This window comes from Cololabis saira, chromosome 17 (assembly GCF_033807715.1).
Source record: "Cololabis saira isolate AMF1-May2022 chromosome 17, fColSai1.1, whole genome shotgun sequence".
Taxonomy (NCBI): domain Eukaryota; kingdom Metazoa; phylum Chordata; class Actinopteri; order Beloniformes; family Belonidae; genus Cololabis; species Cololabis saira.
In genome coordinates this window covers 18,427,027-18,451,145 of record NC_084603.1, presented here as the reverse complement: position 1 = coordinate 18,451,145, position 24,119 = coordinate 18,427,027, and the positions used below count along the sequence as shown (strand labels likewise).

At 42.5% G+C, this 24,119-nt stretch overlaps 1 protein-coding gene across 1 annotated transcript in view; it reads left to right on the top strand.

The window, feature by feature from the left end:
• dntt (deoxynucleotidyltransferase, terminal) overlaps positions 1 to 24,119 on the top strand; it is a 272,267-nt gene that overhangs the window by 59,856 nt on the left and 188,292 nt on the right. The window contains exons 5-7 of the mRNA XM_061745490.1: positions 9,353 to 9,424; positions 9,628 to 9,751; positions 14,218 to 14,350. Of these exons, the coding sequence (XP_061601474.1) occupies positions 9,353 to 9,424; positions 9,628 to 9,751; positions 14,218 to 14,350 (329 nt within the window). The remainder of the gene's footprint in view (positions 1 to 9,352; positions 9,425 to 9,627; positions 9,752 to 14,217; positions 14,351 to 24,119) is intronic.

Genomic DNA, 24,119 nt, shown 5'->3' with positions numbered 1-24,119 from the left:
GTATGAATCTAACCCTTCACAGCGAGGGTTTTCAGATACTGACTCGCCGACCAAACATGGCGGACATTTCTAGTTTTTAGTGAATAAAATCAATATTTTGAGTTAGTTTCTGCATAAAAATGCGTTTTGATTACATTTCTAGCAAGAAATATATATTTTACTTTCATAATATTCACTCAGTGAATGTACATAATCACTCACTTGCTCGTTGTCGCGTTGTATCTTCAGATCTCGCCAGAATAAAGGCTGATTTATGGTTCCGCATTACACCAACGCAGAGCCTACGTTGCAGAGCCTACGGCGCACTGTACGGTGCGCGTCGTCGCATAACCTACGGCGTAGGCTCTGCGTCGATTTAACGCGGAACCATAAATCACCGGCGGCTCTTCTCATCCCCCGAAAACATCGGAGCAAATTTCTTAACAGGCGTTATTTGGATAAACTGAGCCCAGGTTGGGGATCTTAACGGTTACTTTTACGCCTGAAAAAATATTAAAACTTAATAAAGTGGCATATTAACAGCGCTACAGCTGAAATTAAAACAGCTTTTAGCTCTGGGCTTCCTGATATGGTGTGACGTATGTGCAAACGTAACTACGCAGTCGCTTACGTACCCGAACGTAAACCACGCAGTGACGTAGCAAGTGGTGTCCCAATCCCTAGGGAACATTACAAGGGCCCTACACCTGTGGCTTAATTTTTAGGGCTAGTGGTAGAAAGTAGGGGGGGATTATTGGGACTGGGCCTTAGGCTCCACACACAACTCAGGCTCCGGCTGCAACCCAATCGCTTTGTTTTAACAGTTTAAACAATTGAACCATGCCTAAAACAGAGGAGTAAGGGCTTAGTTAGCCTCGGTCTCGTTAAGCGTCTTCAACTGCAGCATGCAGTACCTGGACACCATGAAATGCTGCTCTATTTTTTATATCAGCAAGTGATCTTACAAAGTTATATCAACTAAAGTTGCTTTCGTCAATGAAAATTATGACTAAATATCATCGTCAAAGAACCTTTATCACCTGAGGAAAACGAGACGAGACGCAATGAAAATGCTGGTCATGTGACGATAACGATAATTTTAATATATAATGCAATATCGTAGAGGAATAAAAACGAGACTAAGATGTAGATTACAGAATAAAAACTCTAGTTGACCAAAACGAGACGAGACGAAATGTTGTAACAAAGATCCTTAATGTCCATGTTTTCAGTAGTTTCTCTGGTTTAATGTCCATGTTTTCAGTAGTTTCTCTGGTTTAATGTCCATGTTTTCAGTAGTTTCTCTGGTTTAATGTCCATGTTTTCAGTAGTTTCTCTGGTTTAATGTCCATGTTTTCAGTAGTTTCCTCTGGTTTAATGTCCATGTTTTCAGTAGTTTCTCTGGTTTAATGTCCATGTTTTCAGTAGTTTCTCTGGTTTAATGTCCATGTTTTCAGTAGTTTCCTCTGGTTTAATGTCCATGTTTTCAGTAGTTTCGGTTTAATGTCCATGTTTTCAGTAGTTTCCTCTGGTTTAATGTCCATGTTTTCAGTAGTTTCTCTGGTTTAATGTCCATGTTTTCAGTAGTTTCTCTGGTTTAATGTCCATGTTTTCAGTAGTTTCTCTGGTCTAATGTCCATGTTTTCAGTAGTTTCTCTGGTTTAATGTCCATGTTTTCAGTAGTTTCTCTGGTTTAATGTCCATGTTTTCAGTAGTTTCCTCTGGTTTAATGTCCATGTTTTCAGTAGTTTCTCTGGTTTAATGTCCATGTTTTCAGTAGTTTCTCTGGTTTAATGTCCATGTTTTCAGTAGTTTCTCTGGTTTAATGTCCATGTTTTCAGTAGTTTCTCTGGTTTAGTTCTGCTGGGTGACGTTAGTCCTCAATCCCAGTCGCTGCAGCGGGAAATCAGATCCAGAAGATGCAGCTGCAGAGTTAGAGGCTGATGCCGTTAACGCAGAGCTCTAGTTAACGTCCATTAAAAACAAAGTTACATAGAGAAAGGGGCCGATAGCTGGCCACGCGGGGATCTGCTGTGGGGATGGAGAAGAAGAAGATCCATCTTTGGATATGATGCTTTGATTGCACCGAAAACACGGCACTTGGCAGGAAATCCAGTACACAAGAGACAGTGCTGAGACGGAGCGGCGACACCGGAGAGTAAAACAAGGTTGCACTACGGGAAACCTAGCAGATGAGCAGCAGGAGACAGCTCCTGGCAGCTCAGGTGTTTGTGCTACAAGGTTTTATTTCAACATCCCCACCTTCAAGTGAAGCATGAGTTTCCTCGTGTTTTCCCTTTTTTCTTCTCTTACTCGCTCCTGATTTGTGATGTCTTTTGGATGAAATCTCTGCAAGAGCCTGCCTGCACCCTTGTGATTGGTCAGATTTCTGGTGCTGCCAATCATTGCACGAGCAGATTACTCACACAATTCAGATCTTTTTTCTCCCCTCCTCCTCACGGTAGCGCACATGTAAATGCGGCCCCTCGTGCAAAACGTGGCCCCCGTTGGAAGATGAGGCCCCTGCAGCAGGGGTCTGCAACCCAAAATGTTTTAGAGCCATATTGGACCAAAAACAAATATGTCTGGAGCTGCAAAAAATGAAAAGTCTTAGAATGAAGGCAACACATGCTGCATGTTTCTATATTAGTTATAACTGGGGAAAGATTTTTTTTTTTCATTATGCACTTCAAGAAAAAAGTGAAAATGTTGAGAAAAAAGTCAAATGTTGAGAAAAAAGTGGAAATGTCGAGAAAAAAGTGGAAATGTTGAGAAAAAAGTCGAAATGTTGAGAAAAAAGTTAAAATTTCGAGAAAAAAGTCGAAACGTCGAGAAAAAAGTTGAAATGTTGAGAAAAGGAAAAAAAGAAGAAAAAAAGAAAAAAAGGGAAAAAAAGAGGAAAAAAAGAGGAAAAAATAGAGCCGCGGGTTGCCGACCCCTGCTCTACACAGATTGTGCGACTGCTCACGTGCTGCAAGCTGCCATCCGTGGTAATAGAACAGTACTGGGTGCATTTATGAAAATGAAAACTTATCCTCCTGTTCCCTCCCTTGATTATTGCCACTGAAGTCTCTTTTTTCACCGGCGTTTCTGTCCTCAGACCTGTTCTATATTAAGTCTTCTGTCTCCTGCTGCTCATCTGCTAGGTTTCCCGTAGTGCAACCTTGTTTTACTCTCCGGTGTCGCCGCTCCGTCTCAGCACCGTCTCTTGTGTACTGGATTTCCTGCCAAGTGCTGTGTTCTCGGTGCAATCAAAGGTCGCTGTTAAACTACTCCCATTCTCATGCATTTGGCTGCATAACAACATAAACAACATAAACATAAAACAACATAAAACAACCGTCTGGAGCAGAAAAGAGACTTTGTCCACTTTGATTGTGTGCCGTGAGAAAATAGTGCCCAGTGTTAAATGCGCATACAGGTGACCTCTTTTCAATGGTACTTTATGGATTAATAAAGCTTATTTGTCCGTAAATGTTTACAGTTGTAATATTATTGATCAACTGTGTCATTTAAACGACATACCGATCCCACTTGGATAGATACTCCTCAGTTTACACCATTAAACACATTATTTAACACAATATGGTCAGGTTTTCAATAATGTCAAGTCAAAAGTCAAATTTTATTTGTATAGCACATAAACAAACGGCAACCAAAGTGCTTCACAGAAAGTGCTTTAAAAAGCGAAGACATAAAAAAGGGACTAGAAAAGGTCTAAGAGACAAAATCTGAATAAGACAATATAAAAAGACACTAATTAAAAGCAAGGGAAAAAAGGTGGGTCTTTAACTGAGATTTAAAAATATGTAAAGACTGGGCCGCCCGGATGTGTAGGGGAAGGGAGTTCCAGAGTCTGGGGGCTCCACAGCGAAGGCTCTATCCCCCCTGGTTTTGAGCTGGTCCTGGGCACTTCCAACAACAGTTGGTCGGCTGACCGGAGTGCTCTAGATGGGATGTGGTGGTGGAGAATATCAGACAGGTATGTGGGGGCCAGGCCGTGGAGGGATTTGTAAGTGGTCAGGAGAAGTTTGAAGTTAATACGGTGGTGGATGGGGAGCCAGTGGAGTGATGCAAGGACCGGGGTGATGTGATCTCGCTTCTTTGTGCAAGTAAGGAGTCGAGTTTTGAACTACCGTATTTTCGCGACCATATGGCGCACTGTGTGGAAAGGCGCACCCTCAGTTTTGTGTGTCATTTTTGGTTTTAAAACACACATACGGCGCACCGACCCAAAAGGCGCCGTCTAAGGAGACGGAGCTGCACACGCGCGCGCTGCAGAACACACACGCTAAAAACAGAGCGGAAGCAAAACTTAGTTTGATATTTTATTTCACTTTTCACATCAATCAAACCCTTCAAAGGTTCATATTCTGTTTCTGCATTAAAGAATTAAAAAAAACCACCGGGGCGCTGCACATAAACCTGTCTCAGCCACCCGATCATCTCCTCATCCATCCAGCCCTTTTCATTTCACTCTGGTTGGAAAAGTCTGTTTAGGCAACGCCTTTCTTTTAAAAATCACCATAGCCGGCAGTTTCTGTCCACCAGCGTGGCAGCCAAGCACAAGACTAAATAAACTTTTCATACCCCGTTGTGCTGCGGATCCCGACAGCGGCGGTCCCGGGTCCCCGGTCCCGCTCCGCTCCGCTCCGTCCCCCCCTGCGCTGGACCGGGTCCGCTCCCCGTCTGCTCCCTCGCGCTGGACCGGGTCCCGGTCCCGGTCCGCCCCCCCCACCCCGCGCTGGTCCCGCGGCGGTCCCGGGTCCCGCGTCCCGGGACCGCCGCGCTGGTCCTCCTCCGCTCCGCCGCGCTGGACCCGCTCACACACGCGCTGTCGGGGAGCCGGTACCGGGTTGTATCCGACACGAGCTCCGCTGATTCAGCTGCGCCAGTCCGAATTTCCAGACCTGGAATCAGCTTCTTGATCATCATCCCTTCATCCAGCCCCCCCTTTTCATTCGTCCTTATAATGACTCCGGCTGGAAACGTCTTATGCAAAGTTTTTCTTTTAAAAATCCCCATAGGTTTCTGTCCATCAGCTGCGCCAGTCCAGCACCACATGAGAATCTGTGTGTCGCGCCGCGAATACACACCCGCGCATGTCGGGATCCGGTACCGGGTTTGTAACCGACAGATTTGGCTGCAAATCTCGGAGTGTGAAGCTGATCTGACCTGAGACAGACCCCAGAAATCTCTGCTCGCAAAGCTGCCGGGAACCAGGTCGATCAGACCGCTTTGGGAACCAGGAAGTCGGCTGCAGCAGCGCGCATCACGAGGCTTTAACCTTTAACGTGTGCTTATTTAAATAGAGCGGAGCAAAACTTAGTTTGATTGTATTTTATTTCACTTTACACATCAAGCAAATCCTTAAAAGTCTTTATCATCTGTTTACGCATTAAACAGCTCAGTGGAGTCTCATTCACGTCGCAACTCACGGGGGCTTCACCCGCCCCCTTCTCCCTTTACCGTTCTCATGGTGGCCGGCCTCACATTACCGTAATTCAGGTAATAGACACGGCGCACCGTTTCTTAAGGCGCCCGGCACATTTAAAAAAAAAAAAAAAAAAAAAAATGTGCGCCTTATGGTCGCGAAAATACGGTAACTGCAGGCGTTGGAGTTGAGATTGGTCGATGCCGGTGTATCGGGCGTTGCAGTAGTCCAGTTGTGAAGTGACGAAAGCATGGATGACTCTCTCCAGATCGCTCTGTGGCAGGTCGGCTTTGACCTTGGCAATAGTTCTCAGGTGGAAGAAGCTTTTACGAACTACTGCACTGACCTGCTGCTCAAACTTAAAGGTACTGTCCAAAATCACGCCCAGATTTCTGACAGAAGGCCTGATGTTAGAGGCGAGAGGGCCCAGGGCATTGATAGAGAAGGCTGGAGAGGTTTTTCCAAAAACAATGGTCTCGGTCTTGCTCTCGTTGAGGTTGAGGAAGTTACTGCCCATCCATGCTTTGATGTCAGCCAGACAGTCAAGCAGTGGATGGAGTGGAGCCTGCCCATCAACCCTGAGGGTGAGAATGTGTGTGGAACTGTGTAAGAAACAATGCCTATTTATCACAAATAAATATGAAAAATGAATAAAGGAGCAAGCAACCTTCATCCCTACCCCGAAATTAAGTTTCAGGGTCGGTGATATGGATGAGTGACTAAATAATCAAATATTATACACCTCTTGAAAACTTTGGAGTATTCCTTTACATGTCTGTGTGTTTGAAACAACACAGTAAAATAATGTTTTAAAGTGTGCATCATATTGGCTGTGAAGGCAGAGAGAAAAATTCTGCATCGCGGGCCAACTCTTATAAAAAACGTATAGATAAAAGTATTTTTTTTCAATCTTTTTGCTCTTTAATATATAATTTATAAAAAGTTGCAACGCAGCTGCAGCAGACGGTGACAGATGTAAGATACATTCATGTTGTCTTTGAGGGAAGGAAAGCTTCATCCTCTCACCCGCAGTCGAACTCGGGTCAGAAATCGTGGCAGCTCGTCAGAGCGAGTGCAGAAAAATATTTTCTCGTAGAGAAGGAAGAATCCCTGGAGGGGAAAAAAGGTGAGTAGTGCAATCCAACTTTCTGACACGTTACACCTAATACGCACGTGGCGGATCTGAGAGGGAGTCTCTAAATCTGTCAAACCTGTCGGCGCCGAGGCAGAGTCATTAAACAAAGTAGCATAAATGTCCCGGCGAGACCAAATTAGACGGTCTGTGAGTGACCTCTCCTCCTCCTCGTTTGTACGCACGCCTGGCAAAGAGATCTGCTTTCTCCCGGCTGTCTCTTTGAACAGATTGCCGCTGAAAACGTTGAAAAAGAAAATGGCATGAGATGAGAAGCAAAGTGAAACCAACCAGAGTAAGAAGAAAACGCCTGACGTTCCCGTGAACATCAAAGTGACACCGTCGGCAGCGGCTGAACCGCTCAGAGCTGACGGAGGAGCGGATATGGAGTGACTGGCAGGGAAGTCCGGGAGCGCTGGGGCCGAGTCGGGGATGGATGGGTTGTGGGTGGAAAGGAGTGTGTCTTCCCCCCGAGCAGGGAGTGTGGTGAAGCATTCTCCTCGTGTTTGAGGTTGGCGAAGGCGAAGGCGCTGTGCACTCTGGTGTGTTTCTGGGAGGAGAGGAACTCCAGTCGGTCATCTGGGAGTCATCATGGACCCGACCTTCTCCTTCAATTTCAATTTCAATTTTATTTGTATAGCGTCTAGTCCAGAGATCGGCAACCCAAAATGTTGAAAGAGCCATATTGGACCAAAAACACAAAAAACTAATATTTCTGGAGCCGCAAAAAATTTAAAGTCTTGTATCAGCCTTAGAATGAAGGCAACACATGCTGCATGTATCTATATTAGTTATAACTGGGGGAAGATTTTTTTTTCATTATGCACTTTGAGGAAAAAAGTTGAAATGTCGAGAAAAAAGTCGAAACTTCGAGAAAAAAGTCGAAATGTCAAGATTAATGTTGAAGTACAATCTTGAGAAAAAAGTCGAAATGTCGAGAAAAAAGTTAAAATTTCAAGGAAATAGTCAAAATGTAATAAAAAAAGTCGAAATGTCGAGAAAAAAGTCAAAATTTTGAGAAAAAAAGTTGAAATGTCGAGATTAATAAGGAAAGGAAAAAGGAAGAAAAAAACAGAAAAAAAGGAAAAAAGAAGAAAAAAAGGAAAAAAAAGAAAACAAAAAAAGAAGAAAAAAAGGGAAAAAAATGTTAAACTTTTTTGAAAAAGCTCCAGGAGCCACCAGGGCAGCGCTAAAGAGCCGCATGCTGCTCTAGAGCCGCGCATTGGCGACCCCTGGTCTAATACAACAGTTGTTGTCTCTAGACGCTTTCCAGAGACCTAGAACATGAACATAAACATAAACCCCCGAGCAATTATTACATAAACAATGGCAGGTAAAAACTCCCCTAGTGGGAGAAAAACCTTAAGCCAAACAGTGGCAAGAAAAACTCCCCTTTAGGAGGAAAGAAACCTTGAGCAGGACCTGGATCATAAGGGGGGACGCTCCTGCTGAGGGCCAGACTGGGGGGTCGGGGACGTCAGCAGCACAGCAGGCAGGTGGAAGCAGCAACGGGATGACCGGGCCAGCAGGCCAGCACGCAGCTCCCGAAGCTCCGGCCTGCAAACATGTCCTTCTTTCAGGAAGCACATCAAGAAAGTGTGTAACTCTGTTAAATATGGCTTGGCAAACTGCAGACAAATAAGGAACTCATGCGGTGCGTCCGGAATGCCATACTAAATATACTCAAAAAGTATACTTAAGTTCAGCACACTTTTGAGTAAACAGTGTTGGGACTAACGCGTTATTTAGTAACGCGTTACAGTAACGCCGTTAGTTTTGCGGTAACTAATACTCTAACGCATTACTTTTTAAATTCCGGAGGAAACGTAGTGGGTGTGCGTTCAAAAACCTGACGGTCATTGTGGTGATATGTAATAAATCACCTGTAATCAGTGTTGTGCTAGTTACTGACAAATAGTAATTAGTTACCGTTACTAGTTACTTCATTAAAAAAGTAACTCAGTTAGTAACTCAGTTACTTAGACCAAAAAGTAATGCGTTACTATGAAATGTAACTATTTAGTTACTTGAAATAAAAACATTATTTTAAATGCTCCCATTAATCCCCTCTAGCCTTCATTTCAGCAGGTACTGTATGGATTTACATTGTGCATCGTGTTCTGCATTCTGATTGGCTAAACAGTCTTCCCGCTTCTTCACTTCCTGTGTCAATAACGTTGGTTGCTTAGCAACAAGCTGAGAACAGCCAATGAGCTTCAGCAGCAGCTCAAGAACGGGAGCCTTTGATGAATCGTTCATTACAGTCTCAGATATAATCCATGGTGGCATGTCGGTTTATAAGAATCTTTTTGCCCAGAAGAAAAAAGAGCGACAACAACGACCCATAACTATGTTCTTCTCTGGAAAAAACACACCTGCACCGCGGCTTTAGGAGAAAAAGACAGAGTCGGGATGCAGCAGCATCAGAAGTGAAATACGTGCGAGGCGTTGCTGATTCCACACGCTGGCTTAACGACGGCAGTTAGACGGCCTTGAGCAAGTCGGCGCCTACAATTAAACGTGCGTCAGAGTTGTTTCAGAGCAAACAATGGACTCGGAGCAGCCCATTACCCGGGCCTTTTATGGCCGCCATCACGCTGGGATTAATCCCAGGTTTCACAACAACGCTGTCATTTGCTTCCCCGAAACGCAGTGAAAATGAGCACAACCTGATTCACGATGAAATGGTTTTCAAACGAGCAGCAATTTGGTGGCGGTTGATGGACCAGCGGCCCGGGAAAAACATGCTGATGGTGAGACTGAGAGCACTTTGCTGACTAATATTCTCCTTTTTTTCTGTTTTACAGGATATCCTTCAACACGGTCGGTCGTTTGAAGTCGAGAGAATACTCTCGGATGAAAAGTATCAAACTCTGAAGGTCAGTGGATGAAAAACAGCGCTTTTATTCACTCCCTTGCTCCTTTTCTGAAGCTTTCGAACCCACATTTGAAAAGGATTTGCATTTGCTGTCTCTTAAGTGCACAGACGTCTTCAGATCTGTGACTGCCGACTCCTTCGGAGAAGAGCTTGTCATTTCAGAGTATGTCTTCTTGATTACATCCCTAACTCGTTTCCTGCCAGCTGCTCACAAGTGTGTTTGGGGTTGGACCCAAGACAGCGGAGAAGTGGCAGCGGAGAGGGCTGCGCTCGCTCAGCGACGTCCTGGCGGAGCCGGGAATACAGCTCAACCGGATGCAGCAAAGTGGTACGTCAACATCCTCGTCTTCACTCGCCTCGCAAATTACAGAGCAGGAATATTATCATCATCATTAGCTGGCTTCCAGAAGACATAAAAAGAAGCTGAGAGTGAATTTCCACGAGGGCTCCTCTACTTGCCGTTGAAGAATTATAAACAGGCTCAGGTTCTGAGATAAGATAACAAATAAAGAATTAAAGCTGCAAGCAGCGATGAACGGGCCCTCGCACTCATGGCCACCGCCCCATATCAGAAATGACACCACCCACGACTCTCTATGTCAAACCATTCAAAAGTTATAGCAGAAAATCGGGACAACCAATCAGAAGAAGGGGCGGGGCTAATTTTCACCAATTATGGTCAAGGACTCCATACTGAGTCCCATGACACCACCCACGACTCTTTATGTCAAACCTTTCAAAAGTTATGGCAGAGAATAGTATTCTAGGGGGCGCTGCTGAGCCGTTAGGCCACGCCCATTAATGCAAACCATGAAATATAAAATGTATCACCAGGCCTGGCTTGGTGCAAAATTTGGTGACTTTTGGGGCACGTTTAGGGGGAAAAAAGGCCCTCCTTGCGTCGAAAGAAAGAAAGAAAGAAAGAAAGAAAGAAAGAAAGAAAGAAAGAAAGAAAGAAAGAAAGAAAGAAAGAAAGAAAGAAAGAAAGAAAGAAAGAAAGAAAGAAAGAAAGAAAGAAAGAAAGAAATTCCTACAGATACAATAGGGCCTTCGCACTGTAAGTGCTCGGGCCCTAATTAAAGCGATGAACGGGCCCTTGCAATTTTGTGCAATTCTCACCAATAAAAGTCAGGGACTCAAAACCGAGTCTGATGACACCACCCACGAGTCTTTATGTCAAACTATTCAAAAGTTATAACAGAAAATAGGATCTATCACATATCGACCAATCAGCTACTAGTATCACTTCCTGTTTAATGTTGAATTTTGACGCGGCGCCACGGCCACGCCATTTCACGAAAATTCACGATTTTGATCATTTTTCATGGATAACATCTTTTTTGTCTCCTGAGCAAGTTTTCTAGACGATCCTGCTAGGAGGAGTTTGTTAAAGTACCACACGTGAAAATGGCATAAATTGTGTCAAAATTACACAATTAATTCAAAAGGGCCGACTTCCAGCGATGAACGGGCCCTTGCGCGTGCAATTTTCACCAATAACGGTCAAGGACTCGAAACTAAGTCCGATGACAACACCCATGACTCTCTATGTCAAACCATTCAAAGGTTATGGCAGAAAGTTGGAACTATCAAATATGGACCAATCAGATGAAGGGTGGGCGGGCTTTTTGGCATCTATCGTCGCCACGGTAACGCTTTTGACTGAGAAAAGAAATGCGTGTAGTCGCAGGATGGAGACGCATATTTTGATGTGTAACACACCTGGGTGCACATTACGGTTCGGGCCGTATTAAAGGCCGAAGGAATGGCATAAATCGCGCCAAAATTACACGATTCATTCAAAATGGCCGACTTCCTGTTGGGTTTGGGCCATGGCACCAAGAGACTTTTCTTTAAGTTGTGACATGATACAGGTGTGTACCGATTTTCGTGCATGTACGTCAAACCGTATTGTGGTTTTTGAGGCACAAAGTTTTCTAGGGGGCGCTGTTGAGCCATTAGGCCACGCCCATTAATGCAAACCATTAAATATCACATTTATCACCAGGCCTGGCTTGGTGCAAAATTTGGTGGCTTTTGGGGCACGTTTAGGGGGAAAAAAGACCCTCCTTTCGTCGGAAGAAAAAAAATAAAATTGAGGAAAAAAAAAAAAAAATCCTACAGATACAAGTGCTTGGGCCCTAATAAAAAAAGCACAATAGAAAAGTCAGCAGAGACAGATGAAACGAATAATAATCAGGTCGTAATTGTTGCCGTCGCACTTTTACCTCATTCTTCAACGCTTTTATCGTATTGTTGTTTTGTTTAATCACAGAGTTTGTCTGAATAGTTACGAGTAATAGAAATAATTCGGTGCTAAAAATGTTGCGAGCCGAATAATCAGAGGCAGCAGCTGCAGGAAATACTTACCCCCACAGAAATACATGGTTGACAAACAGAAACACCAATAGGCATAATTAATGAATTATCAATAATTGAGGTATTTTTCAGCCACAATTTGATTTTACAATGTGAACAGGAGAGTGCTTGATTAATTTAGGTCAAATGATTACTGGGCCCCTGCAGAAGTAAAAATAAACAACTGAATCATGGGATTTATTTAGTGTTTCCACAAACTGCATCTGCATTTTAATTAGTTTTGTTAAAGAAATACATTTAATTGTCCATGCAATGTTGTGATTAATTTTAAGACGTTGATGGGATATCAGCTCCATTCTGATACACAGAAAGAGTGTATTAATTATTAGCCTCACCATGTGTTTATTTTGCATCTCCTCGCCCCAACTGTTCAATAGTGACAAATTAACTACAAGACCCACAGAAACCATCTTGTGCTTAAAAGTTGACAATGTAACATCTGAAACTCTTATTTTCCTTCCATGCTGACTCTGATATCCCAAGTCTGCCGCACGCAGTGACTCCTGGAACAAGTAATAACATAAATCTGTTTAAAAAGAAATACAAAAAATGATTTATAAACAGGTTTATGGAAGAGGAAATGGGTTAACGAGGAGTAAGAAACAAATAAAATAGGGAAAAATTGTATATTGTACTTGCTTAAGATTTGTTTAGATATTTAAGTGGATATTTATGTAGTATATATTATATGTTGAGAGGGATAGTTAAAATTATGTAATATATGTTATATATTTATTGGGTATGTAGCACATATATATTTATAGGGATATTTATGTAGTTTATATAGTGTATATTTATATAGATTTATATAATAGTTGTATTTTCTAGATATTGATATAATATTTATGTAATATTTATATTGTCTATATACTTATATGGATAATTATGTAATAATAGGCATGTTTACGTAGTATTTATATAGATTATATTTATATGGATATTGTGTAGATATAGTAATAGCAATAATGTAAATTATAAAGTTATAAAGGGGTAAGAACTAGGAAAAAGTGTAAACTTCTTCCTACTCCTTTTTTTCGAACATATGTGAATATGAAGATGTAAATGTTTATCTTTTTATTATTATTTTTTCATTTTATATGAATCGTTCGAAATAAAAATTCAATTCATTCACACAGTAACATGTTGTGAACTGAATATTTAAAGCAAAACATAATCAGTGTAATCAGGATTATTTTCCAGCTCGCTGTGAAACGGCAACACTTTGCCCAGTAGGGCGGCGTCTCCTACATGTGGAGAGACTTGGTGATCCCACACGTTCAGAAATACTGAAATCAGCAGCTTCCACTGCCCGGCGTTATGTTGCTGCTTTTTACTGCAGGTTGTCCCTGGTGCAACTGCTGCATGAAGTGGTGATTCAGAACATGAAATTGCTGCTCGCAGGGTCTCATTTGATTTCTACCCCCCCCCCCCCCCCCCCCCGTTCAGTAATTTATTATGCTGCCAGACACGTCCATCAAACCGGTCAAGATCCATCATTCAGAACCTGCAGTCACCTCTCTGAACAGAGAAATAAAGCTAAATACGGTTTCTGACATGGATTCTGTGTTTGGATCCTGAACTCTTATTCTCAATCACGTAAGAGCAGAAACAGACCATTAATATCACAGACGGAAATATCATTAACCCTTGTGCTGTCTTCAGGTCAAGGAAGGAGGAAAGGAAGAAGGAAGGAAGGAAGGGAGGAAAGAAGGAAGGAAGGAAGGGAGAAAAGAAGGAAGGAACGGAGAAAAGAAGGAAGGAAGGAAGGAAGGAAGGAAAGAAGGGAGGAAAGATGGAAGGAAGGGAAAAAAGAAGGAAGGAAGGGAGAAAAGAAGGAAGGAAGGAAAGAAGGGAGAAAAGAAGGAAGGAAAGGAATAAAGAAGGAAGGACGGGAGGGAGGAAAGAAGGAAGGAAGGAAGGAAGGGAGAATGAAAAGAAGGAATGAAGAAAAGAAGGAAGGAAGAAAGAAAAGAAGGAAGGAAGGGAGAAGGAAGGAAGGAAAGAAGGAAGGAAGGGAGAAATGAGGAAGGGGAGAAGGAAGGAGAGAGCAGGAGGAAAGCAGGAACAGGAGAATTAGGTCATTTTGATCCAAAGACAGTACGAGGGTTAAAGGCTTTGTAAGTCATTGGAAATAAACTTCTGTTCGTCTGTACAGACAAAAAAAAGTGAGCTTTTAATGTAGCTCAAAGACAGAAGCAAAGTTATGTGGATAAAGTAAATTATCAATTATAATTAAGCGTAGTTTCTAAGCGAGACTGCGGCATGAGAGCGGGCAGTCGCCTCCTACCCGCCAGCCGGGCACGTTGCATTCCCACGTAAACTCTAATTCGCCCTGACGCGCCGTTTCCCCGGAGCAAATAGCGATGATTGATGGGCGGCTGGCAGGCGGATAACAATGTGGTCTTTTCCCTGCAGGATTCCTGCATTATGGAGACATCTCCAGGGCTGTCAGCAGAGCAGAGGCGCGGGCCCTGGGGAGCATTATTGACGAGGCTGCCCATGCAATCACGCCGGATGCCGTACTGGCCCTGACAGGTGGCTTTCGCAGGTACAAGCCCTGTCTCCTCCTTTCACAGTTGATATTGTAGATGAAATAAAACAGCAATGCTACTTTTTTTTTTTTGTTCTTCCTCCCCCTCCCTGACCCCACTATTGTAAAATTATGTACAGGGAAATTCAAGTGTCAAGAGGAACACTTGGCTATTCCTACTAGCTGCTGTGACTTTCCAACTACAAGACTGTCTCAGAAAATTAGAATATGGTGATTTTCTGTAATGCAATTATAAAAACAAAAAGAGAAAACTCAAATATCCTATCTCAAAAAATTAGAATATTCTGGGAATCTTAATCTTAAGCTGTAAACCATATTCAGCAATATTAAAATAATAAAAGGCTTGCAATATTTCAGTTGATTTGTAATGAATCCAGAATTTATGAAATTTTTGTTTTTTTAATTGCATCAGAGAAAATAAAGAACTTTATCACAATATTCAAATTTTCTGGGACAGTCCTGTATTGTATCTGCAACCTGATTTTTCATTTCATTTCATTTTATTCTTTATTTCATTCAAAAAATAAAACAAACAATTCAATACAGACAAATGTTCATACATTTTGAATGAAAAGGGAGCAGAAAGAAGAAGAATCTTATCTAATCTGACCCTTTTTCCAAGAAATAAATTCACAAATATCATAAATTAAAAATTTAAAAAACAACAACTGAGTAAATAAAAAAATAAAATAGAATAAAATTACCGCCGTCTATGGGTATGTCTAACATATTTCATTATATTTCTTAACATACTGGCTTTAATTGTTCTTTTGAATGTAATGTTTGATTTGGATTCTTTGTTTTCTTCATTCAGATTGTTCCATAAACTGATTCCTTTCACAGAAACACAACGTTCCATCAATTTAGTCCTGAATCTTGTTTTTTTTTAAAATCTCAGTTCCTTTTAAGTTATACTTGCTTTCTCTTTTTTCAAATCTTTTCTGAATGTTGATTGGTAAAGTTTTTTTTATGATCTTTAAACTTAAATTTTTTGGGGGGTGAAATATATAAATCTGTCATTTAAATCTGCAAATGCCATTCATTGTTTTCTATCTTGGGGAGAAAAAAAAAGTTGCATGAAATGTTTATACGTTCACGTCTCGTCACCCAAACGCACTGCATTGTTAAAATCTTTGTAAAGCGAGCTACTTTGTGCAGTTATTTGCTCAGAGACGGCCCCTACCTCTGTTGCCACGTCTTTGTGCTGCTCTTTTTTTGTCACATACAGCGCTTAGTGTCGTCGGGCACTTTGCTCTGCGGCGCTATAAGAGTCCAGCCATAAGCAGTGGCGTGAGAGGTGAATAATTTAAAAGTGGCCTGGCAGTGAGGAGGGACGACTGCCTCCCAACGGGGGGGACAGAGCTGCCATCGCTGGTTGATGGCCTTTAATAACTGCTGTGCTGCAAACATCATGAGTTACAAGAATTCTCTTTTGGTCCTGCACACCTTTAAGTATCATGTGAATCTCAATCCCCCCCTAGTCCTACTTTTCAGTCCTACCCCTAAATTTTGCGCGTTCCCTTGAAGGTAGTGGTGTCCCAGCAGGCAGGTGGAAGCAGCAGCGGGATGACCGGGGGTGGGGACCGCAGGCCAGCATGCAGCTCCCGAAGCTCCGGCCCAATCAGCAAGCCCCAGGTTAGGTTCAGGGTCGGGGAAAGGTTGAGAAGGGGCAGGGCCAGGGAGAGGAGTCTTGACGGACAAACCTCTCCCCCGCCTGACCGGGCCGTTACCCTGTCCCTCTCACTCCCACGCTGCAGGATCCGGTGTTGTGCATTCAGAGATTGTCTTCGCCACCGGCAGAGGAGTCTGCACCATGGACAAAGGAGAAAAAAGAAAAGGGGGGCCGGCACAAGAAACTACAGGAGCGATTGGACAAAAATGATAACTATGAGATACTAAATAAAAATGGAAATGGAGAAGAGAGGAAGGGAAGAGGAGAGGAGAAGAAGGGTGAGAGGCACCGCCCAGTGGATCATGTCAGTGCCCATCAACCGTACATCTGGATCACAGTGTATTCTTCATCTCTCTCCGTGGGTAATGTTCTCCCGACTCTACCAAGTACAGATTCTATGACAGACCACAACAACACATAAAAACAAATGGAACATCCCTGATCTAAAAAAAGAAAAAAGAAAAGTTGGAGAGATTTCCGAGTATGTAAGTGATGGCTCAGAGGAGAAACTGGTAATTGAGATGAGGAAAGTGATTAGAGCATCATGGGTAGTTAACATGGAAAATGAAGGGGAGGAGCTGGTGATGATTTATGGGCCAGGTGTCTGCTGCAAAGTTTAAAAGGGCCTGCGAGAGAGCGATTATGGATTCAAAGACTGTGAGATGGGCCGCACATTAGTCTCCTTCCATATTTGTGCATACTTGGGAAGTATTATATGAGGCCTAATTGGAGTCATGCAGAGCTGTAATTGAAAAGCAATGACTGTTCCATTATCAGTCAGTAGGAAAGTCATTTACATTTATCTTGTTATATAGCAAATTCTCCAAACATGTTTTAAGCATAGCAGGAGGTGATATTAGTCCTATCACGCCAAAGTAGCTCAATTGCGCCCAAAGTTGCCAAAGGAATCTGTAATAATCTCGTAAATCTCTTCAGTGTGACATTTGAAAATGTTCTCCTCTAAAAGTCATCTTAATAGTAAAAAAGTAGACATATACTATACACCTTCATTTCTTGGATAAGATACACAGAGATAACCAGTATTCGAGTTGTAAAAAAGAATCAGGAGGGATGGTGGATTTTATCATATGGGGACAGATAATTTGTGCTGATTACAAATAATATAATATATTACAAATAATAGCAGTGACCAAAACACCTGCAGAAATACTGCAGGAATGACATAGCAGCAGTTAAATGCAGCCTTCTGTAAGCTTTAAAGGAGCATGAGGCTCCTTTAAGAAATGAGACTCATTAGCGCCACCTTCGCCACGACGGCTGTCGGGGGTACTGCAGCCAACAGCGCGGGAAATTTGGGCCCGGAATTGCAGCACATTTTGCAGCACACAGCCTGTTCAAGGCAAAGGAGAGATACACTAGAGGGCTCATTCTTTTTGGTTTGGAACGCTTCATCTGACATTATTACTAGAAAACTTAAAACGTATACAAATTTTTTTCATAAATCCTGCCTCAATCCTGCCTCAAGCTCCTTTAAATATCCACTGGGCTTACATCAAATACATAAAAAAACAAAAATAAAAGACTTTTCTGAACTTATCAATATGACTCTGTCCTTCACAGGATAAGTAACATGGATCACTGCAAAAACTCACAATCTTAACAAGAATATTTGTCTTATTTCTAGTTAAAATGTCTCATTTTAGTAAAAGAATCTTATTACATTTAAAACAAGACTCATCACTGGAAAAAAACAACAATTTTCACCTGTTTTAAGTAGATTTTCACTTAAAATAAGTAGAAAAATCTGCCAGTGGAACAAGATTTTTTTGCTTGTAATAAGAAGATAAATCTTGTCCCACTGGCAGATTTTCCTACTTATTTTAAGTGAAAATCTACTTGAAACAGGTGAAAATTGTCAAATGTTATTTTTCTGGTGTTATTTTTCTGGTGATGACTCTAAATGTTGAAATAGCAGTAAAACCACATTCATTGATGAAATGACATAAGGGATGGAAAGGGGGGATGGCAGTTTTACAGGGGGGATGATTTTGACCATTTTTATTTCAGGGGGGGATGATTTTGACCGTTTTTATTTCAAGGGGGGATGCCATCCCCCCTCAACTGGAGATAACTCTGTTTTCAAGAGTTTCACAAATAAGCACTGTGCTCCATCAGATCACACCGTCATCCTCTTCCGAAGGCGACGGCCCGGCGAGGGTTTTGTCACTGACATTAGCCTGAAGCCTTCGCTTTTATCGGACAGCTGCGGAACATGTCGGTGTCATGTGTGAATGACCCTCCGGCATTTTCTGTGATATTATGAAACATCAGTCTGATTCTGTCACATCTTGTATCATTAACTCAGCACCTTCGGCGTGTCACGAATCTAAACCTCGGCAGCCTCACACAGCAGAGACTTACGCAGCAGCTGTGGGTTAACTCGGCACATAATCGGCTCTAAAGTGGAATCAGCCGGATCATTTCATGAAATACATAAATGATAGTACTGTCCAAGCAGCTCCTCCATCATGGCTTATCTTTGATAATTAGCTGCTGCACCCTTTTTTGAGTGTCTGAGCCGAATAAATTGATTATACGTGATTTTTTATAGCTTTCCACATCAACTACTTTTTTTAAAAACACACGAGACACTTTTTTTTTGCTTGATATTAATTTTTATGTCAAAATTACTTTCTGGTCCAAGAAAGTGTTGTATGTGGTGCAACTTCTTATATAGCAAAGATGATGGAGAGGTTTTTCATGGGTAAAATCAGGCAATACCAGCTGTGCTGTTGCAATACTGCAGCTAAACCCTCACGAATATACTGTAATAGTCATTTCTGATAATATAAGGTCACATGGCTTGTTGGCCTGGAAGGATTCGGAGGGAAAGAATCCTGCAGCAGCTACATATCTTTTCCCCCAGTTAAAGATTTCCAGCCCCAAACAGACGATCCCAGCTCATCAGCGTCTACCTGTAGTCCATGAGTGGCATCCGAGCCATGGCGGGTCCCAAAGGAGCAGCTTTATGCAGCTCTGGCAGCACTTGTTTCAGATATCATTTCGAAAGTATTTAAAATGAGAATATTTTTTGGGACAACTTGATCCGAATGAATGTACAGCTAGTGAAGCTAAAATAGCTAACTTGCGGTGACTAAGATGAGTGTGTTTGAGCTGGCAACCCGGCTCTCTCACTTTATACACAAGGGTAACTCAAAGTGCTTTAAAAAGACATTGAGATGAGAAAGGTGAACATATAATAATATACCCCCCCAAAAACAAGACAAAAAAGGGAATACAACAGAGCTTAGAAAAGATGAGATAAAACAGTGCAGTAAAATTGTTAGGCTCGAGCGAAGGAGGGCGGACCCAAATGCAGGACAACACGAGCAGGGTTCAGGTTTAACAAAGTTTCTTAACAAAAGGCGCTCCACAGGAGGGAAGTAAGACAAACACAAAATCACAGACTGTTAAAACGCGACTGGAAAGTCCAACAAAAGGCGCAGACCGGAGGGAAATTCACGGCTGGAAAATCCGACAAAAGGCACAGACCAGAGGGAAACTCACGGCTGGAAAAAGTAATCTAAAAGGACCCAGGAAGGGAAAGTCCACGAACGGGAAACTAGGGAAGTCCAGGAAAACGGGCAGAGTTCGGGACTCTGAGCTCGAGAGAATCATCCGACACCACAGCTTGTGGGAGACAGGCTTAAGAGCAGGCTGGTTGATGAGGCTGAGTGGTGTCAGGTGTGGGGACGGACGGACCTTTGGTGGGTGTGCCAAACCCAAAATATTATGGCGCTTTTCCACTAGTAGCTACTCAGCTCGGCTCGCCTCCACTCGGTTTGGTTCTTTTCCACTAGGGGTCTAAACGTACAGAGTAGATACTTTTCTGTAACTATTCTGCCGAGGTTCTAAGTGGCTGAGTCGGCTGTATCTGACATCATCACACTACAGGCCACCGATTGGTCGGGGGGTTGGAGTCTGACGTCTGAGTCAGCATGTGACATCAGCGAAAGAGACTCTGACGGCTTCTTGTTCATTTTATTCATTATTTTGTTGCCAAATAGAGGTATTTCTGTCTTGTATTGATTTAATTGAAGGAAGCTTGATTCTATCCATGTATTTACATGCTGCAAGCACTGACAGAAATCACGCTTCCATTATATTTTTCTAACAAAATTAAAATAAAACTGAATTTGCGATAAAGGAAACGCTTTGTTAACTAGTTTTTGAAAGATTATTGCAACCGTCGCTACCGCTGTTGCTAAAATAGCAGTATTGGATTATTATGAAGTTGGGTTATGGCACAATGATTTTGAAGACTTTAGATTGACTCGCTACGTCACATTCTGCGCTGCTGGAGACGTGCAAAAGTGCAAAAATTATTTATGTGATTATCAAAATACTAGAAAAATCACTTTATGAACGCATAAAAAGGTATTTTTTGATATTTGGCAGTTTTTACAAATAAGAGGTGCGACTAGATTGAGTCTAATGGACCAAAGTCATATGGTAAAAGAGCCATGTAGAACTGTGTGTCATCTGCATAGCTGTGGTGAGCAACATTGACCACGTTTACATGCAGTCAAAATTCGGGTTATTTCTAATATTCCGGTTACTGAAACATTCGGAATATTCCGTTTACATTGTAATTAATCATTTGGGATATCTGGATCAAACCAGCGACGCGGAGAACATCATGACGCAATTCCCGTCATTTCCGCTTCTTCTTCCTGTATCCAAATTCAAAACAAATGCTGCTTCGTGCAACTTTTCTCTCACCTTCTTGTAAATCTTCTATCCCGGTACTTTCTACCGTCTACAAATGCAGAAATGTTCATATCCTTCATTACATTTATGAAGTGATTAGTCTCCTCCTGGTCTTGGTTTCTCCGTGTTTATAAGAACTTCCTGGACTCAAAAGACCAGGATTCCTTGTGAACAGAACATGTGCAGAAAACAAATTCTTGTTCCGTTTGATGGGGATATTCTGTTTGGCGTTTACATGACCGAATATTCAGGTTTTAAAAGGAGTAACCCAGGGGTTATTCAAACGGGTTATTGGTGTTTACATGGTCGTGCAAAACCGGGTTATTGCTAATATTCGGGTTTTAAATGGGTCATTGTTGTCATGTTTGATCTGACCTAGAGGAAGTATGAGGTTGAATAACAGTGGTCCAGGAATCAACCCTTGATGGATCTCCACAGGTCATAGAAATACGATTAATTCTCACCCATGGAAACAACAAAGCTCGTGCCCTCAAGATAAAATAATCTGAACCAACTGAGAATTTAACCTGATTTACCGAGTTTTCCAGTCGGTCAAGATCTTATCGTTTACAGCAGGGGTGTCAAACGCCACATCAAGATCATGAATGACCTCAAAGGGCTGGTTGTGGCAGTCTTTAAGGTCGCGGCATGATGGACAGCAGCTTCTTTATCAGACAATTATTAGACCCTCCAGAAAAACGCGGGCAAAAATCCTTGATTCTGCGGGCTAAAATCATTGATTATGCGGGCTAAAATCATTGATTATGCGATTAAATGTGCAGGTTTTTTATGTGCTTTTATGCGGTGAAGTTGCGGAATATGCTGGAAGTTGCGGAATATGCGGGAAGTCGTGGAATATGCGGATAGTTGCAAAATATGCAGGAAGTTGCGGATTCGGCGCTGCTCTTCCCTCTTCGCTCGCCGCTACTCATCATCATCATCATCATCATCGTTTATTAGTCAGATTCGAGGTCCATGATAAAAACATACAACACTCAATACATAAGAACACAGATTAAAAGAATGCTGATTGTACTGAGGGAATCCTTGTTAGTTTCTTGTCCTCCGCTTAGTAATATGCTTAATTCAGCGGGCTGTCTCGTCTGATCTGAGGTCGTAGACGAAAAAAAAAAGGAGACCGCAGGTGGAGAGCGGGGCGGTGGCGGCCCGGAGGCCGGTCCCCGCCTGGTCTCTCCCCTCCAGCCCGCGGCTCGGTGCTCGGGTGATTGCCGGGCGCACCGGCGCGGTGAGGGGACGAGCCACAGCTTCGTCACCCCACGCGTCCGGCGCCAAGATCCCCAAGTGGATGGGAGCGTGCGCAGCGTGCGCAGTGGTACGCGGTCAGCGCAGATCATGACTCCACCGGCAGCCGAGCCCCCCGCGCAAGCGCGGGGCTCGGCGGAGACGGCACTCCTTTTTCCTCTCACCCCCGCAGGTGAGAGCTGCTGTTTGCGGAGGTGGCGGCTTCTGCGAGGGGTGAGGAGGTCCCAAGCGAGCCCCGCATAATCCCCGCATAATCGCATATTTAGCGCGGACATATGCAATTATCGCGGGAAATATGCGCCCTTTTAGGAATAAATCTATCCCCGCGTAATCTGCGCCATTTGGTTGATTATGCAATGAATTATGCGATCGCGTAATCGCGTTTTTCTGGAGGGCCTAAATTATGACTTTTAGGGCCAATCCCAATGTTCACCCTACTTTCTACCACTAGCCCTCACTCACGACCACTAGCCCTAAAAATGAAGCCACAGGCGTAGGGCCCTTGTAATGTTCCCTAGGGATTGGGACACCACTTGCTACGTCACTGCGTGGTTTACGTTTGGGTACGTAAGCGACTGCGTAGTTACGTTTGCACATACGTCACACCATATCAGGAAACCCAGAGATAAAAGCTGTTTTAATTTCAGCTGTAGCGCTGTTAATATGCCACTTTATTAAGTTTTAATATTTTTTCAGGCGTAAAAGTAACCGTTAAGATCCCCAACCTGGGCTCAGTTTATCCAAATAACGCCTGTTAAGAAATTTGCTCGCGTCGTCGCGTAACCTACGCCGTAGGCTCTGTGTTGGTGTAACGCGGAACCATAAATCAGCCTTTATTCTGGCGAGATCTGAAGATACAACTCAACAACGGAAAAAGCGAGTGATTATGTACATTCACTGGGTGAATATTATGAAAGTAAAATATATATTTCTCGCTAGAAATGTAATCAAATTGCATTTTTATGCAGAAACTAACTCAAAATATTGATTTTATTCACTAAAAATGACAAATGTCCACCATGTTTTTTTGTTTGATTCAGTCTGCAAATGATGACGTAAAGCATTCTGGGAAATTTTCTCTGGCCCTCCGTTGCGAACTCAGCATCTGAAATCCCTCACTGTGAAGGGCTAGATTTATAAGGGGGGATTGGGACTGGCCCTTAGTCTCTAGAGGGCCACATAAATAGTTAAAGTGGGCCGGATTTGGGAGTTTGATACACGTGGTCCACAGTATCAAAGCAGCACCAGGACAGATTTACCTGAATCTGAATCAGATAAAGTCTTTTAAGGCCCTGATTAGTGCAGTCACAGTGCTGTGATTCTGTCCAGATGGAAATCTGTATAAAAGACTGTTTGCAATTAAGAAATTCCTCACCTAAATCAATCCACCTTTCTCAAGAATGTTTCCTGTAAAGGGAATATTTGAGATTGGGCTGTAATTGTTTAACACTGAGGGACCCAAGCTCCTCTTCTTCATAACGGCCTTGACAATTACATTTTTTAGAGATCTGGGAAAAGTGCCTAGTAAGAGTGATGTATTGATAATTTTAGTGTGTCTGTTGAAGCAAGAAGTGTTTTGAAAAAGCTGGTTAGTAAGGTTTTTAAAAACTATTTAAAAGAGTTTAGTTGCTTAATCATCTATTCCAGGGTTTTAGGACTGATAAGGCTTAATATTGACAATCGAATCAAACTGTTGCTGTAAGAGGTTCTTTGTTTGGTTTTAATGGCAAGTTTGATGTTTCTGCTTTTTTCATCCAGAAAAAGGTGCAAACTCATTACACTTGTTATGAGACAAGGAGTTTCTCAACAGTGGCAAAAAGTTGCCAATTCTTGTGGATGTTCCTGCTGATCGTGCCAGAAAAACAGCTTTTTTTTCTAACAATAATATGAGTGTTAAGGTTTTCTTGACTTGACTTCTTGATTTTATTGTGAATTTGTTAAATACTTTTTCTCACTTAGTGCTCAGCTTTCCTGTCGTCTCTCTTCTGATTTGTGACAGCTCGGCTGTTTTTCCATGGTGCTTTTTGCTTGACAAACAATATTTTTATCCTTTTGGGTGTAATATCATCAAACATTTTAAGTAATATACATTCAAAAGGA